This window comes from Hirundo rustica, chromosome Z, assembly GCF_015227805.2.
Source record: "Hirundo rustica isolate bHirRus1 chromosome Z, bHirRus1.pri.v3, whole genome shotgun sequence".
Lineage (NCBI taxonomy): Eukaryota > Metazoa > Chordata > Aves > Passeriformes > Hirundinidae > Hirundo > Hirundo rustica.
In genome coordinates this window covers 20544610-20562900 of record NC_053488.1, presented here as the reverse complement: position 1 = coordinate 20562900, position 18291 = coordinate 20544610, and the positions used below count along the sequence as shown (strand labels likewise).

The 18291-nt window shown below is 57.1% G+C and overlaps 1 protein-coding gene across 11 annotated transcripts; it reads left to right on the top strand.

The window, feature by feature from the left end:
• Window positions 1–241: 241 nt before the first annotated feature.
• Window positions 242–13704, top strand: TPM2 (tropomyosin 2). 11 transcript variants are annotated; one of them, XM_040091304.2, is made up of 9 exons: window positions 242–472; window positions 1307–1432; window positions 7488–7621; window positions 8647–8764; window positions 8885–8955; window positions 9183–9258; window positions 9912–9974; window positions 10312–10381; window positions 13399–13704. In XM_040091304.2, the coding sequence occupies exons 1-9, from the start codon at window positions 359–361 to the stop codon at window positions 13479–13481; spliced, it is 855 nt and encodes a 284-aa protein (XP_039947238.1). In that variant the 5' UTR covers window positions 242–358; the 3' UTR covers window positions 13482–13704. The 11 variants fall into 11 exon arrangements, with proteins under 11 accessions (XP_039947238.1, XP_039947237.1, XP_039947236.1 ...); XM_040091303.2 differs by lacking the exon at window positions 13399–13704 and adding an exon at window positions 10720–11502; XM_040091302.2 differs by lacking the exon at window positions 9183–9258 and adding an exon at window positions 9705–9780 and having other exon boundaries at window positions 250–472.
• Window positions 13705–18291: the final 4587 nt, after the last annotated feature.

Sequence of the window (18291 nt, the reverse complement as noted above, 5' to 3'; positions counted from 1 at the left end):
GGTACCCATAGCACAGTATCCCGGGGCCCCTCTTGCCCCGTACCGCCGGATTGTCCCTAGCGCCGTGACCCGCTGGGTGCCAGGCGCCAGGGCTGCGGCGATGCCCGACGAGGGGGCCGCCCCCCCGTCCCACTCGGTGCGCGGGCCGGTGGCGAGCCAGTCCCTAAAAGGTGCTGGCGGGCGGCGGGGGAGGTACCGGGGCAGCCCCCGCCCGGCACGGCCCCTCCCCAGCTTTTAGGCAGCTCGGCGGGGCGGGGAACACAGTGCCGGTGCTCCCTCCACTCCCGGTGCTCCCGCCGCTCCCGGTGCTCCGCGTCCTTCTGCCGCCCCGCGCCCAGCCGCCCGACACCCCGCCACCATGGAGGCCATCAAGAAGAAGATGCAGATGCTGAAACTGGACAAGGAGAATGCCATCGACCGCGCCGAGCAAGCGGAGGCTGACAAGAAGCAGGCGGAAGATCGCTGCAAGCAGGTGGGTGTCCCACGGTCTTCCCCGGCATTCCCTGGGTACCCCCCACTCTAGGGTTGTTCTGCCCCAGGACCCTGTTCTGCTGGGAGTCCAGCCTAGGGACCTTCCACCCTAGTCCTGGAAGCCCCATCCCGCTGAGTGCCCAGCCCTGGGGATTCCATCCCACTGATCGCCTAGCCTGGGGACACTGCTCTCTCTAGTAGCATGCAATTCCCATACTGATTCTTCCCACACCGGTTGTCCAGCATGTCCTAAGCATGTCCTGGCCCAAGGACCTTGCCCCACTGGGTGTCCTGCTTGTGGATGCCATCTCTAGGGATTGACAGCCCTTGAGACCTTACCTCTCTAGGACCATGTCCCCAGTGACATCACCCCATGTGGATCTGTCCCCAGGAACCAACACTTTTCCTTGATTTTTTACGCTGGTCCCCCCAAACCTGTCTTACCCCAGTGGGACACCCCAGTTCCACCTCCCTATCCCTGTGCCAGGGAGAACCCTGGGGACTGCATACTCCCACCGCAACTGCCAAGAGATGGGAACACGCAGTGGTGTCCCCAGAGCTGTATCCCCAAGTCAGGAGTTTTCCAGCCCCCTGTACAGGGAGGGAGACTGCCACCCCCTTACCTCCACCATGCTCAGGGGTCCCGGGAACTGCTCTACAAGAAGAGCCCCCCAAGGGCCCGTAGATCCACAGCTGTCAGAGGACACATCCATGTTTTCCTGCTGTGCCCCCCATAGGCTGGGTGCCCCCAGGAGGAGAATGGGAGGACAGATCCCCTTCCAGCCTTGCAGACACCGCCATCTCCCCTGACCCCCACACTTTGTCCTTTCCCCAGCTGGAGGAGGAACAGCAGGGCCTGCAGAAGAAGCTGAAGGGCACTGAGGATGAGGTGGAGAAGTACTCCGAGTCTGTCAAGGAGGCCCAGGAGAAGCTGGAGCAGGCAGAGAAGAAAGCTACAGATGTAAGTAGGCATGCCAGCAGCTCCTCCCCTGCACAGGCTCTGGACCTCGGGGGGGGTTAAAGGAAGAGGGGGCCCTTATATGGAAAGCGTCCGAGGGGAAGACTGTCAGGATCCCATTCCTTCGATGCTGACACCGAACTGGGCTGATGGGTCCTGTCTGGGGCGCGGGGGCCAGGCCAGCTGTGGTGGGCAGCTGTTTGCTGGTCCTCTCTTGAGTTTTGTGGGGAGCCTACAGCCTGGCTTCCCAAAGCTAATGGGGACAAGTGTCCCAAGCTGTGTCACAAGTCCCCAGGCATGTACCTCCTCAATGCATGTAGGAAAAACTGTGGTGCCTGCTAAACCGTGGCACAGTAGAGAAATGGAAAAATCTCTTGCTGAGTGCTGGGTGCAAGGAAGAATGAATGCTTGGGGTGTATGGAAGGGGATTTGGGTGGATTTGGGGTCCAGCGTGCTACTTTGTACCCTGAGAAGGACAAAGCCAGGAAGAGTTTTATTTAGTGCCATGACTGATGTTTCTCCTGGGAAATAGATCCCTCTGGGGAGATGTTAGGAAGGTGTTGAAATTGGCTTGTGCCTGGCCAGGATGAAGGGTGGAACAGCTGTGTGCGGCCACGGGGCCACTTGGGAATGGGGTATAACGACCTGTGGTGCCACACAGGGTATTTGACACCCTATAAATAAATCCTCCTTTTGATAGCCAGCCCCTCTTTGATGAAAACCAACCCTGGAAACTGGAGGAGAAGCTAAAGGAGAGCTGTCTGGAGCACAGCCAGCAAGGCATAGCTAGGCTTTTCAGCATTGAGAACAAAAAATTCAATCCCAGCTGGTTTATGGAGCTAAATGGGGGAGATGCATCAAGTCTCTGAGGCCGCCGCCAAGGACAGGGCTGAGTGGACAAGGACGAAGAATGGCAACACCAGTCCTGTGGCAGCCCAGAATCCCTGGGCAGCAGTCAGGGGTCTCCTCAGACCTCTTTGCTGATCCTACAGATGACTCTCTTCTAAAACATTGAGAATCCTCTGAAAGGGCACATTCAACCTGGCATGGGGTAGACATGCCAAAGCTGGGCAAGGTGGCTGCTGTGTGCAGTGGTGTTCACATTGATCAAATTGGTTCTGTGCTGGTATGGGACAGGGCAAACTCGGTGTGGCTGAGAGTGGATGTGCCGTTCCCGATGCAGGGCTCAGAGGAAGGGGCAAACAGTGGTACTGGGCAGATGTCAGCTAGGCCGTGTGCTTACCTTCTGGCAGTGGGCTATGTGATGCCATCCTGGGAAGGGAGAGAGTTTCCCTGCTCTTGGTCCACAGCAGTTTGGCAAATCTGTAGGTTTCAGCATGGAGAGTCCCATACCAGAAGATACAGTGGATGGGAGCCACCGGGGAAGGGCCGGAGCAGGAGCCATGTGAAGGACGTTGGCTGCAGCAGGGCTAGGGCTTCATCACCAGCACAGCCCGCCCAGGTCCATGCCAAAGCCTGGACAGGCTGTGCCATGTGTGGGGCTCTGGGAGTCACCCCTTCACGCCAGGGACCTGGATGTGCTGACAGCGCTAAGTGCTAGGGCTGGTGTCACCTTCTCCCTGGTGCAAGGTGCAGCACTGCTCCTGTTTCCAGCAGAGGAAGCATTGGGTGGACCCTCAGAGCACACCCACCCCAGGCACCCCTGTGTCCTCCCTGGCTGCCAGGACAGTGGGTGACTGCAAGCACAGAGTGTCCTAATTCCTCAGACAGCTCAGGCTCATACCAGCAATCCAGGCAGCCTCCTGCTCTTGGCAAAAATATCAATGCCATAAAAGAATAAACACCCACCTCAGTATGGCCCTGCCCTGCTGCTGGCGCTGGATGATGGGGCATGAAGGCCATGGGGACTGCCTTAAAGAGTGCAAATACTTTGCCCTAGGCACTTGGAGAGGTGTCAGATTGTGCACAGAGCAGGGAATGCCTGACTCTTGATCAGTAACTCCACAGAGCTTCCCAGCAGCTCTGTGACACCATCGTGGTCCTAGAACCCAGGAGGGACAGCCCATGGTGCCTGGGTCACGATGGGCAAGAGCTGCTGGAAATGGTGCAGCTGGGACAGCCGGTTTAGGCCAGAACACCCCCCTCCACTGCCCCACATCCCCAGCATTGGTCTGTCCCCTTCCACCCCGAAGGGGCCTTAGGGAAACTCTGCCGTTCCCAGGCCATGATCCCAAAAGCTTCACCCGCGTTCCCGCCCCAGCTGCTTTCCCCAGCCAAGACTTTGTTCTTATTTGGCGATTCCCTCAGCTGGTGGGAGGGAACTGGACTGTGCTGGGAAGTGACTGCATCTCGGGGTGGGGCCACAGCAGGAGGCACCTAGCCTGACTCCTGCAGGATGAGGGTGGCTGCCCCCCAACCTGACCTCCTCCTGCCTGCAGCTGGCTCATCCCTGCCCCACTGCTGCCAAGTACCCTTGCTTCTGCTCTGGGCCCCCATGTCCTGGCTTCTGCATTACAGACATCCTGGCCTCGGACTGGGAAGGGGCAGTACCAGCTGGGCTCAAGGCCAAGCCCAAGGCTGTGCGCTCCCAGGGGCCCACAGTATTGCCTCTTCCGCTGCCTCTTGGCAAGGGGACGTGGATCTGCAGGGTGCAGAGAGCAGTGTGGCTGAGTCACCCCCAGGACCCCTGGCCCTGGAGCTAATGCCAGCTGGTGGGGTCAGCCTGAGAACTGGCATTCCTGGAGACAGGTGTGAAGTGCAGCCAGGGAGCTGTCAGTACATCTTAAGGGAGGATTGAATGCCACCAGCTCCAACTTCTGATGGATCAAGACATGTGCCCTAGCCAGGATGGAGAGCCAGGAGCTGAAGGTTTGACCTCCTCCATAGGGCACAGTCCCCAGGGCAGGAGGTGCCATGAGTCCCATGGGCCCCATGAGTCTCTGTGGGGCTGACAGGTCCTCATATTGGGGAGCAGATTCCAAGGGACTGAATGTGACGGATGCTGGGCACCTGGCTGCAGCCCAGGTACCCCCAGAGGATGCCCAGGAGCAGGCTCTGCTCATGCCTCTTACTGACTTCCCATAAAGAAAAATACTACGACCCTCTCCAGTTCCGCAGCAATGGCTGGCGAGGGCAGCACTTGGGGAGTACACATGGGTACATTGCACCTTTGGCCTCGGGGGCTCACACAGGACAGGCTTCAGCATTCACAGACTCTGAGGACTACTGGAAAAGAGTGTATTTTCCTGGGGTCCTCTCCATTGCTCTGGGGGATTTCAGTGGGACTGTGCATCCCTCCTGGGGGGCAGCATGCATCCTGGGCCACTCTGGGGTACCATGTACCCTTTCAGTGGGGACCATGCATCTGCCGGGGACCACGCATGCTGACCCGGGATGGGGGGGCAGTGTGCCCTGCCCAGAAGCAACTGTGCATCTTGCCTTGACGGAGATGCAGAGACAGTGACCAAAGCCTGGGGAGGACCACGCACCCTGCCCAGGGGCACCCTCTGTCCTATCTGGGATGAGGGGCACTCTGCGTCCCTCCCGACGTGGGAACCCTCTCCTGCCGTGGGTGAGCACCGCACGCCTAGCCCGGGGGAGCGGCAGAGCAGGTCGGTCGGAGGCAGCAATAGCAGGAGCAGTAGCAGCAGCAGGAGGAGGAGGAGGAGGAGGAGGAGCAGGAAGGGATGGAGGCAGGGCGGGCGGCGGGAGCGGCCGCTGCCTGAGCGCTTCCTGCCCGAGCCGGGCGGATCCCACAAAGGGCTCGGCGGTGTGGCCTCCCCGCCGTCAGCCCCCGCCATGGCCAGCGCCAGCTCCATCGATGCCGTCAAGAAGAAGATCCAGAGCCTGCAGCAGGTGGCCGACGAGGCGGAGGAGCGCGCCGAGCACCTGCAGCGGGAGGCCGATGCCGAGCGGCAGGCCCGGGAGCGGGTAAGGGCCGCTGGGATTGGGAAGAGGAGGGCGGGGGGCACCCCGGCAGCTCCTCGGGATGCCCCGCCGGCTCCGGCCCCGTGCCGGCATCCCTTCGGGCGGGCCGGCCCCGGCCCCCCTGCGCCCCGGTAGCTGAGCTGGCTGCCCCCGGGGCGCAGGAGCGCCGGGCGGTCCCCGGGGAGCCGCGGGGAGCTGCCACCCAGCTGGCGAGAGCCCCGGGGCAGGGAGCTCGGCAGTCCCTGCCTGCGGGCAGCCTCCGCCAGCCGCCCCGCTCCTCCGTCGGTCTGGCGGGAGAATGCTGCGGGCAGCGGGGCTCCCCAGGGCTTCCCGGCTGGCCGGGCGCGGGCAGCGGCCAGCCCTGCCTTGGGATCGGGTGTCTCCTGGGAAAGGATCCCTTCCTTCGAAGGCCGGCGTACCCAGCTAAGAATCCCACGCCCTGGCTCTTGTCTGGCTTCCAGCGGACTCTGCGGTCGCAGAGGTTTAGCTCCAGCCTGTCCCTTCGTGGGGACAAGCCACCCCTTCACACTGCCTCAGGACAAAATTTCCATTTTGGCAGCGGGGTGGCATGCCCAAGCTGCAGCTTTTTCCTGGTTTGTCTCTGTAGTTGTTGGAGGTTTCTATTTTCTTCCTTTCTTTCTTTTTCCTATGCCCACTCATTCAACATTCTCACCATATCAGGAGCGGCAGAGCTGGGTGCGGTACCCGGGTTGTTGTCACTCGGGCTGTGTGTGGAGGAAACGGCCCCTTCCTGCAGCCTCAGATCGTGTTCCCCGGTCACCGGGAGCTGCCGGGAGAGCTCATATTCCCGTGTCCATCCGGGCAGCTCTGACCCACTTTGGGGGTGAATCCCTGGAAAAAAAAAATCTACCGATGCAGTGAGGTTGATGCTGCAGGCAGAGCATTGCCCTGTGGGTGCCAGCACCAGTTCCCCATTGGGCAGTCTGGCAAGGGACAAAGTCTCGGAGTGTCTGCAGAACGGGTGATCATAGGGCGGAGGCGGCTGTGGGGCTGGGGGATGTGGGGCTGGCGGATGTGGGGCTGGCAGCCGTCTCAAAGAGGTGCTGGCTGCGCCTGTCCCCACCCTGCCAACTCCTCACAGGGGATTGCAGGTGCTCAGTGGGGCCATGCAGGGTGACGGCCCCTTCCTGCTCCCATAGTCCCTGTGCTTGGCTAGCATTCCCTCGGGCATTCCCAGTGTCGGAGCGTGAGGGTGGATGTGTCCAGGCACTGCAGCCAGCCGGTCCTGCTGCAGCCTGTGAATAAGCAGGAGCTGCTGTCTCCTGGGTTGGTGCATGGAGCTGCTCCCCACAGTGAGATCTTATTGCCACCCATCCCTTGATATTCAGGGGTTTGTCTTCCCTGCACCCCCCTAATGGGAAGCGGGGCTGAGAGCTGCTGAGGCAGCATTTCCTGACTGTGGCAATGGAGCAGGAGGCCTTTACCAAATGGAAAGAGTGCAAGGCCAGGCGTCAACAGGCTGGCAGAGGGCCAGGGCCACTGCTCCTGGCCAGCCCCAGCTCCCAGCCCTGTTCGTGGGGAGCCTGGGAAAGGGAGGGCTCTGGTCCTGTCAGCCTCATCCTGGCCAGGCGCCAGCCTGCTGAGGGTGACTCGCTCCACTGCTCCCAGCACTGTGCTGTACATCAGCTGGGGGGGCTCTGTGCTTGGCTTCAGGCTGCCCTGTTGCACAGGGCCCTGGGGGTTCCTGCAGGAGAAGCTCCCTGCTCACTCCACCGCCTCTGTAAACAGGAAATCCACAAGCAGCTCCAATCTCCTTTTCGGGAGCGAAGCCACACAGGGCATTCCTCCCCCTTTACTCACTGCTCTGCAAACCCCAAATACCATCCCCGTGACGGCACGGCTGCTATGGCCACCCTGCCCCAGCGAATGTGCCCTGACCCCCTCCAGAGTGGGAGCTGCAAGTGTGAGGACATGGTGGGGCTGCACATGCCAAGCTGGCGCTGCAAGGTTGGGAGAAGCCAACTAGGGATGGAGATAATCTTATAGAGAGGCAAGGGAATGCATGGTTAGGCATGCCATGCCAGTGAACATGGGCTTGTTGCACAGTGCCAAGGGGTGTTCTGGATGGTAAATAGGAGTAATCATTGAAAATGCTTTTTTCAATATATATATTTCACTTGGGATGACTGAGGTGTTTCTGTTCCCCCAGGCTGAGGCTGAAGTGGCTTCCCTCAACCGCCGTATCCAGCTGGTAGAGGAGGAGCTGGATCGTGCCCAGGAGCGTCTGGCCACTGCCCTGCAGAAGCTGGAGGAAGCTGAGAAGGCGGCTGATGAAAGCGAGAGGTAGGATGGAAAAGGACAGTGGGAGTGGTATCAGGTACCATCGATTGCAGATGCCCCCCCTTAGTTTTGCAGTGGGGTCCCTCTGAGGTGACCTTGCTGGGGTTTCTGTTGGTTTTCCCACAGACTTCAAAGGGAGAGAGCAAAGCCACAATGCAAAGAAGTCCCCCAGATACAGACACCCTTATCCAGAGCGCACATAAAATCCTAAAAATTTTATCTGGTATTTATAAAAACACCAGAGTGTAACCAAAGCCACAGGAAGATAGGAGCGTCTTCTATTCCCCAAAGCAGCTTTCTATGCTCCAAGACACAATAACAGCCCAAGAGGGAGCCTCTGTGCTGGTAGCTAAAGTCAGATTTGAGGACAAGACAGCCTCATTCACAAAGAGTTCTACAGGGTGTATGTTGCCTGATCTTCACGGCAAGCAGGTTTCCCAGACTGGAGCTGTGCAGGCAAGGGCGCTCAAGTTGTATGGGAGTGCCCAGACATGTCACAGCGTTCCTGGCAGTTAGATGTGCTCTTCCCTCCATTGGCAAAGATCAGTTTGAGCAACAGCATCTGAGTGAGAAGAGAAGACTCTGCAGGAGCCCCTTCTGTGGGGGTTTGGTAATCCCCTTTGTGAACATCACCCCAAATGAGAAAGGCTTTACCACAGGATGTTTTCCCATGTTTCCTAAGCCTGTCAGGCTGTTTTTTTGGAGGTTGTGGCTGGCTCATCCTGGGCTGCACACCTTTCCCCCCCCCGAAACATGAGTTAGGACCTGCCTGCTTGAGGGGCACCATAGCCATTCCTCTCTCTGGAACATAGCCCTGGAGCCAGCTCCACTGTAATTCTGCACAAAAGCATTTTTGGGGTACTGGTGGTGTGATCCTAATATGTACCATCCTCCCCAAGCAATGTCCCATGTCTCTGACTCTTGAGGGTGGTGTAGTTAGGGTACAGGATGTGCAGATGGGCAGGCAGGATGTGCAGATGACACCTTGACCCACAGCAGTAACATCTCCTGGCATGGTCTTTCCTTAGAGGCATGAAGGTCATCGAAAACAGGGCCATGAAAGATGAAGAGAAGATGGAACTCCAGGAAATGCAGCTGAAGGAGGCGAAGCACATAGCAGAGGAGGCTGACCGCAAATATGAGGAGGTGTGTACCCCATTTCCCAGTCTTGACACCCTGGCAGCACCCAGAGCCATCTCCTCGTAGCCCTTTGTCCCAGCTGGGGCAAGCACAGGGCTAATATGGGTCACTTGCTGCCATGAACAGGTTGCTCGCAAGCTGGTTGTCCTTGAGGGAGAGCTGGAGCGCTCAGAGGAGAGGGCAGAGGTGGCAGAGAGGTGAGTGGGGCTCCTATTGGGCAGCGTGCAGGGGTCCCACACAGCCCTTGTCCCAAATCCCTGGCAGACAGGGATGGGGACGTCTGTCCCTTGAAGCAGCAGCGTCTGTCATTGGGGTGGTCTTTGGGATTGCAGGCTGGGGGTAGGGGTGTGCCAACCTACCGGCATCACATCCTTGACCCTGTTCTCTGCTGTCCCCTTCCTGGGGTGCCCCTCTTCCACCCCAGCCGAGTGAGACAGTTGGAAGAAGAGCTGCGGACCATGGACCAGTCTCTCAAATCCCTCATTGCCTCAGAGGAAGAGGTACTGGGACAGGGGTGCGGGGCGATGTGCAGCAGCCCCCTCTCTCTGTCGCTGTCTCTCGAACCATGCGAGCCACCTCTCTCCTTTCTGCACCACTGCCTCCACCACTGGCCTCCCTTCGCCTCCCTCTCCAGAAGGTGCAGGCCGGGCATGCTCCTCCATCCCTCCATCCCTGCTTCCCCTTGGCGGGACCAGTGAGAGCTTGGCTGGTGGTGATGCACGAGGTATCCGTGCAAGGAAGCACAAGGAATGGATGAACAGATGCGTCCCGGCAGCTCCTGCTTGCAGTGGCTCTGCTCCTGGTCCACCTGCACTGAGTTTTCTCCTCTCTCAACTGGTTTTCTCTCTTTCTTTCCTGCTTCCCCGTGCCTGTTCTTTCTGCTCCTGCCTCTCTCCTGCCCTCTGGCCCCACTCCCCCCCTCCTGCCGGCCCTGCTTGGGATGTAGTAAATGTGGTGACCTAGAGGAGGAGCTGAAAATTGTCACCAACAACTTGAAGTCCCTGGAGGCCCAGGCTGACAAGGTAGGACCTAGTGAGGCTGCTGGGGTTGGGAAGAGTGTGTGGGGTCTGGGAATGCTGTGGTGTCCTGCTGGGGTGAAGGACAGCTGGAGGCATGCCTTGGGACTCACAGGTGCCTGTCTCTGTCTATGCAGTATTCCACCAAGGAGGATAAGTACGAGGAGGAAATCAAGCTTCTAGGGGAAAAGCTGAAGGAGGTAAGGGGTGTAGGGCTGCCACTAAATCAGTGCAGGCATGAGCTTGCCATCCTGAATGAATTTTGACCCCATTATGCCTATGTTCTCTCATGGTTTCCTAAACTGCAGCCCTGCATCATAGCAGGTACCTGGGTGTGGGATGACCTTCATTAGTCTGTTCTGATTTAGGGTGTGAGGCTGCATGGAGCCCTAGTCACTTCTTGTCCCTTGCCTTTCCCACAGGAGGGCTTCTGGGGAAGGGTACCAATCTGCAAATGGGGCAGATTTGGAGTGCAGTGCAGCCTGCACCACCCGTTGTGTCCTGCAGCTCATCCTTTCCCCACTGTGCTTCTCACAGGCTGAGACCCGGGCGGAGTTTGCAGAGAGGTCTGTGGCGAAGCTGGAGAAAACCATTGATGACCTAGAAGGTAAAATGCCCCACCAGCGCCGTGTCCCTCTTTCCTGGGGCAGCACTGGACACACCGTGCCCCTGGTGGGTCTGGACAGTTCTTGGCCAGAGGGAGGGGGTGGGCAGGAGTTCTGGGAGCAGGGAGCGGAGCGTGGAGATGCTGTGGCACCTGGTGCAGGAGCACAGAGCTCCTGGGGTCTGGGCCCTGCCCTTGGCTGGGGAATAGGGTCACATCCTTGCTGCCTGTGCCCGCACACCCCTGCTGCCCTCAGCCTGCTGTTCACAGCCACTCTTTCTCTCTACTTTGTGTCCTCCACTCTATTCCACCATTTGCTCCCTGCCTGGCCCCACCTGCAGATGAAGTGTATGCGCAGAAGATGAAGTACAAAGCCATCAGCGAGGAGCTGGACAATGCACTTAACGACATCACCTCCCTCTGAGCCCCACGCAGGGCACCAGCACTGCACCCGCTCCCTGCCTGTCTCTTCTCTCCCCAGCTCAGCTGTTTGCCTGCCTGGCCATCCCACTTCTCTCCCTGCCCTCTCTGTCCTCCTCTGTCCTACCTAGCCTGTGCCTGTCCATCAGCTCCTCTGGGACAGGAGCTGACTTGGGGTGTTCCCGCTGTACCCCTCTTTGGGGAGACAAGATGTAGGTGCTTAGAGCTGTTTGTTCAGGGCAGGAGAGCAGCCCCACATACTGACTGGACAGTGTAGTTGTAGGCCCGTGCCACAGCATTGCCCTGGGGATGAGGACTGTGCCCAGAAGCCCTTTGTTCCAGCAGCTCCCTCCTTGGCTCCCCAGCAGCAGAAGCACTGGGGACCCTGCAGCTCCGGGGCTGGGGGGCCATTTCCCCCCTCATATACTTCCAGCAAAGTTCCCCGGTGCTGCTTGCTGGCCCCAGCATGGGGATGACCTGCACTGGGGAAGCGGCACCTCCACTGCCAAAGCTCAGGCCTGGGGGATAGAGGGTTGGATCCAACTGTGCAGACACCTTGTTCCCCGGCAGGCAGGCAACCCCCACTCCTCCCTCACCCTTCTGTCCTTTGCACATTGCTCTTCAGTTTGCATCTCATGCCTTTTCTTTTGTGTTCTGTCCCTCTGGGTTAATGAGTTGGTATCAATAAAATTTTAACATTGGTTTCTCCTTTGTTTTCTTCATGCCACTCTATCCCTCATCTCCTGCCTGTCTCATGTGGGTACTGTCAGCAGTGTAGTAGGAGGTGGTTGCAGGCAGCTCACAGCCCTCCCGGGCTGACCATGGCTGAGACCCAAGAGGCTCCCACGCTGCCCGGCTGAGCAGGACAGGGCCATTTTGCTGACCCCAGCCACCTTCTGACTCTCGTACACAGCTTTCCTCATCTCATGCCATCTTCTCCATGAGTCTTTCAGCATGAAATATCAGGGTTAGACTGGGTCCTGTCCGTTCCCTGTCTCCATTCCCAGACACTGCCTACAAGCAGCAATCCCAGCCCTGTCATAGCTTCTGCATCACCTTCCCTTGTGAAGAGGCTGGCGCTATCCTTCAGCAGTGATCCCTAAATTGGTTCTGATCCACCACCTCCTTCCTCACCACCCTACCATGTCCCAGAACCCAGTTTCCAAACTCATGGACCTACATCCTTGTCTCTGCACCAAGACTGGCTGCCTCCTGCCAGTCCAGCTGTATCCCACCACTTGCTGGGTAGCCTGTGGTGTTTCCAGTTAAGGCTTTCAGAAATGCTGTCACTTTTCACTAACTTTTTTCTCTCTCTTTCCTGTGCTGCGTTGATGTCTCCATTTTCTCTAGAGCGCTCTCAGCAGGAGGCCGAGAAAAACCGTGTTCTCACTAACGAGCTGCGGGTCATCCTTACTGAACTTAACAACTGAGCTGCCCAGAGCTCCTGGCCCTGGCCCAGCCTCCCTGCCCCATTTTGGCCAGGCTGGCTCTGGGCTGGGAGTCCCTTCCCACTGGGGTGAGGCAGGGTGTGAAGCCTTGCCTTATCCTCATAGGGATAACTACCCTGCTTGGGCAGGACAGGAAGCCCCTCTGGAGTTGATCAGTTTTTTTGTGGGAGAGATATGAAGGGTTTTGTGATGTCCTGGGATGCCCACATAGTGATAGCTGTCCTCTGGCATCATCTTAGCTCTGCTGGGAGAGGTGCGGTGGTTTGTATTGCTGCCTTCCTCCCCTTGTCCCAGGAGTCACTGGGCAGCCTCTTCCTCCTCACCCTGGTTGCCCCAAAGGGGGCAACCACCCCTTGCCCCTTGTGCTAGGAGGATCCCCTTAGAATGAGGTACTTAGAGGGTGCTGGGAAGGCTGGGAGGCCTTCCCTGGGACAGGGAAGAGGCTAGCAGGGCACACTGGGAGATGGGGCTGGGTGGACAGCAGTCTTGTTCCATCTCCATCTCTGCGGGAAGCAGGATGCTATTTGGAAGTGAACACCAGAGGGAGACTGCCTTGGCAGCAGGCTGCCTGCCAGAGCTTATCCTTGTAGCCTTGTTAGCTCTGCTCCTTATCTCTCTGTCCTCTGCCCACTCTCCTGGGCTGTTAATGGGCTGTTTTCTCACTCCTTTCCTTCATGGAGCACTGCTGGGTCATGCAGCAGGCATTGGTTCTCTGCTTCTGCTGGCCAAGGGTTTGTGCACGTGCCCACGGCTGGCCAGTGGTGATGCCCCAGTGTCTGGCCAAATAATGGTACTTGCCAGCAGCACTGCTGCACAGTGCTCAGCCATGGGCAATGGGGCACCCTGGGAAGATGGAAATGCTGAAGAGTGGTAACTACCTGCCCCAGTGACCAGCCTGACTGGCCTGACTTCCCTGGCAGATCCCACAGTAGCTGGACTCATCCCTGCCAGAAATGGGGCTACTTGTGTGGACTATGCTCCGCAGGGAATGCCCCATTTGACTGGAGGCCATTGCTGTACTGAAATGTCCATCTGTGTGTGTGTGTGTGTGTGTGTGTGTCTGTGCTTGGTGTGGTGTGTGTGGGTCCTGCTACACCTGGGTACATTTGGGTTGTGTTTGTGTGTGTGGCTGGGTGTCCCTTGTATTCACAGAGAGCCTGGCCAGTGCCAAAGAGGAGAACGTGGGGATACACCAGGTCCTGGACCAGACCTTACTGGAGCTGAACAATCTCTGAGCTGTCCTCGCAAGCCCCCATCCCTTATCCCTACCCAACACATGCACCCCACTGGCATGCTCAGGATGTCGTCATCAGCTGAACTGCATCTTGGCCAAATCCACACCTCCATTGAGAAGGGAAGCTCAGCAGCCTTGCACTGTTGCTCAAGGGGATCTTGTTTGTGCACAGCCTAACCGGCTCTGTCCTGTCTTTATGTCCAAATATTAAAGCAGTTTGACAAAATAGATGTCTGTGTTTGGTTCTTTGGGTGGGTACAGGCACTGGGAGAGGAGGTGTGGGTCTCCCTCCCCAGTTCACGCTTGGAAGATCTGCAGGACCTCGGTGGCACTGGCAGGCTTGGAACCTCATGGTTTGGACTGTGTTCCCTCATCGCTTCCTTGGAACACAGAGGAAACCTCCAGGTGTCAAGCTCAGTCCAAACTCACCATCCTCTTCAAGTACACAGTGATAAACCATGTCACTGGTGTGTCCCCTTCCATAGCTGCGGGCCAGCTGGGGAAGCTACAAGGTCCTTGACGTCTCCATGGAGGGTTTGTGTTTATGACAATGAGGAAACACACAAGCACATGATCATGCATGCACACATTATTAGTTGTCAGGGTCTTCTCCAGGTAGGGGATTAGCTGCTTACCCTTTGTACTAGTTGCAGTTTCTATTGCCAGTGACTGAAAGCCTGCCTGAGGGACAGCTGTAGAAGCTAGCAAATATTAATGCAGCAGACAAAGTATTCAGGAAGTTTCTTCCTGGCTTCCTGTATTTTCTCCAACACAAATTGAAGAGCAGCCGGATGTGTCTCACTGCTGTTACCAAAGTGGGCTGGATTTCCTGGGGATGCCCAAAGCCATTATCTAGTCCTGCCCTTCGCTTCAGGCTCCTCCATGATGTGGACCAAGCCCTGTTGTCTCACGCTACCCAGCGGATATCCCTCTTAAAGCACATCCACATACTGCCAGGAAACACAATTCATGCTGACCCCTCGTTGAGCCAGACCCAGCAAGAGCCTGACAGGGATAGCTTTTGTTATCTGCTTTCCTTTATTTGCTGTGCCTCTCGGGTCAGGAAAGGAGGGTGTTGAGATTGCATCTCTTTCCTGCCCAGGTGCTGCTGGCCTCCTGCCTTATCTGTGGCCCCGCAATTCTGTTTTGTGGTTCTAAGGCCTTCTACAGCAGGGAAAAAGACTCCCCGTGCATGGAGTGCTCATCTTCAGTTCACTCTTCCAAGGTTGCAAAGTCCGCTGTCAGCTTCAGCCTCCCACCCTGGGCCTGGAGGAGCTGGAAGGGAGGACAGTACTCGGTGTCTTGGACTGCTGAGCTGTCCCTGCACAAGGGCTGGAGCTCCTCCTTGGGCCCGCCTTCCTCTTCTGCAGTGCATCAGCTGAGCCATTCTGCTGTTTAGTCAAAGCACCTTCCAGGCAGGGGGTTGTCTGCCTTTGAAGAGAACCAGCGTGTAACAGCACCTCTTCTCTGGAAGCCTGCACCCTACACTGCAAACAAGCCTGCCCTGTGCCCCAGTTAGGGTGCGTCCCAGTGCCCAGCCTCTGGGCGCCCTTCGCCTTCCTGCTGGGACAAAGAGCCCTTTCACACCCACTGTTTTTTCCCCATTAGCTGCTGCTGCCTCCTGGTTTGGACCAGTCCACTTGATTTAACTGTTTACACCTCGCTGCAAGAGTCTTTTTATTCCTTTGAACTGCGCGTGATTTGGCACTGAGGTCCTGACTGCTGTTCCCAGGTGATGCTCAGCCTGAGAAAGACATGAGCTATGTCATGGTTCAGCAAAGCCTTGCATTTCCTCCATTCTTCCACCCATCTCCTTTCCCCTGTGGCCTCACAGAGAAATAGGTAGGCCAGGGAAAGTTCTGGGAGCATGGGGCACTGTGGAACTGCTGACATGCGAACCTGTCTCTCCACAGGGGTCACCAACCCACGATGGGGACTGAAGTACCTGTGCCCTCTTCCCTTCCTCTCTCTCCACCTCTCCCGTGGAATTTCAACCTTTGGATTTGTTTATTTTGGCTTGGCAGACTGAAGATCTCCCCAGAGAGCTTTCAGCCCTGCTGTTGGTTGCCACCCTATTGATATACCAGCACATTAACTCTCAGCAGCCTCTCACCTCTGCTCTCTGCTCCAGTTTTCTCATCTCTCCAGTGCCTCATTTCATCTCTGAATCCTTCCTGCTCACTGCCCTTGAACTACATGCTGGAGTGGGAGGACCACACAAAGAGCATCTGAGATATTTTGATGAGACATGTCAAGCTGTACAGAGCCAGGCACAGACTACTGCCACCCCTCAGTTTCTCCCCGCATCTACAGCTTGAGACATTGGGATGAGAGCCAGAAAAACTGTGTTATCAAGTTCTGAGGGTTTTGCAAGGCTCTGGGGGATTTTGAAACAGGTCAGGCCCCCTAAAGCCAAGTGCCACACACATCTCCCAGCCCCCAAATCGATATTACGGACTTCTCAATGCCAGCAAAGGACAAGGCAGTTGGAGGGAAGCATGGATAGCCAGGACCACATGGCGCTCAATTTTGTATGAGCGTGCCCCATATGCAGTGCTGGGGGCTGCGCTGCCTGTGAGAGTGGAGTGTGCAGTACAGGAGGACACGTGGCCCCTGCTCCATTTACCCAGGGGATCTGGGACCAGCACTGGAGCATCTCTGCTGCAAGACAGTCCTACGACGGGGTAACAGGCAGAAAGGGACTCTTGTGGACAATTCACTGCACTGGTTTAGCAGTTGCTGGTAACAAGGTTGATTTATTGTCTTTCAGAGCAAAAGAAAATAAATAAAAAACACTTGTTAGCAGGGTTCTGTTATGTGATGCCTTTCTTGCAGGATGTCTTCCCTATGATGATGTTTATTGTTTTCGGGGATTGGGCTAGGATCACAATTTTGGTGAACGTCACAGTATTGCCTTAGGAGATGATAAAATCACTGGTCTTGATTCTATCACGCCTGTCCACGCTTCAAGTGCTGGGAAGGTCCTGCTTTAGAATCACAGAAAAGCTGGGGTCAGAAGGGATCTCTAAAGAACATTGCCACAATGGGCACTCTCAACTAGATCATTTTACTCACAGCCCCATCTGGCCATAGCTGAAACGTTTCCATTGGTGATGATCACAAAGATCTGAGACCACTGTGGGCACCTTTGAACTCCTTCTGGCCATTGTTCTTCTTGCTGCTGGAGCTCTCCTGCTCCCTGCAGCTGGCAGAGGTATGCTTCCTTCTCCTGTCCAGCCAGCAGCCCACAGTGACCAGAGCTGCTACAGCACCTCAAAACAGCCACTGCTGCTGCACTGCCAAAAGGAATGGGGCTTCCATGGTGCCCCTCTTTCCCTCTATCACCTGCAGCAGCCAAGCCATCTCATGATGCAGATATTCCTCACACTCTTCTATCTGTTTGGCTGTGTCCATGTTGGCCTGGTCATGATGCTGCAGCATGGGCTGGAAAGTCATCAGAGTCAAGAAGAACACAAGTCTTGGAGTCAAGGCCTGGTGGATGAAAAGGGTGGGAGGGGGCAGTGCACTGGGGACACCAGGATGTCACCCCAAAGCCTCTCTAGGCACTTGCCACCACTGAGAGGTCTCAGCTCCTCTTCTTTCAACTCCCAGTACAGTGCTCTGCCCTGTCTGCCCTGAGGCACTCGCATTGCTTCTTGTTAGAAACCCCCTGGCATGGCCTCTATCCCCATCCAGCCCAACATTCCTCTGCATGCACACTCACTGGTCACCAGGATCCACGTGTGGTGGGGATAGGGCAGCCTGGTGATGTCTCTGATGACACTTCCTGCTGTGACCCATCCTCCCTGATGTCGAAGCCACTAGAGACGCATCTCCCAGCTGGCAAGCCCCAGCCTTCATCTCCACCCCTCTGGGTCCTCACCCAGGAGCAAGCTCATTGCTTGGCTCTCTTAGCCAAGCAGGCAGAACCCCTAGAGCAATAACTGAAAGTAACACACGGATTGTAAGTGGACGTCCCTGGCTTACAGAGTGAGATGTGACTTTCTCCGGGCCAGGTGGGCTGACTCTGGGCTGTATTGCAAAGTTATGAAATCTTAGGCAGGGACAAAACTATTCCCCTCTCTCCCCCTTGTGGTGGGGCACGACTTGGCCCTGTAAACAAACCCTGGTGATGAAGCCGAACGTCAGTTGTGTCCCCGGAAGAAGCGGAAAAGATCCTGTGATTTCTGCTGCCAGCTACCTACCAACTTGCTGGCTGTGAAGGAAAGCCCATGAGCTGGTGGGGATATGCCGGGACAGACATCTCATGCTCCCCTGGGATTTCCCTGGTTCAGGAGAGCCCTCTGTACTGCACACTGGAGTGCTCTGTTGTGAATCGGGCCTCTCAGAATGAGGGCCTGTTTTCCGTGACTTAACGAAACCCAGACCCCTCAAAATCTTTCTCTGACCTTCCTTCATGTGCCCAGACTGGCATGGGCACGGTATTTCTGCCGGTTCAGTAGCTGACGGAACTCTACATCCAATGCTCCTGTCCAAAGTCTTCTGGAGGCAGGAAGGGTGTGTGTTGGGGTGCGGGTCCGTAAGCGGGAACTGTCGTGAAGTGCCTTTCCCTGCCAGTCTCGTTGAAATGGGGTTGACTGGAGGTGCCAAGTGGAGGGAACACAGAACCACTGAGGGCGCGACATCCTGCACACCTCGCCCAGCCTCTGCTCCTGGGGGGCCGCGCAGGGCCCCACTCGCGGGGTGGCCGTGGGGACGAGGCCAAGCTCCCCTGGGCGCAGGCTGCGTCCCCACAGGATCACGGGGCATGCCAAGCTGGGAGAGACCCACAGGGATCATCGAGTCCAGCT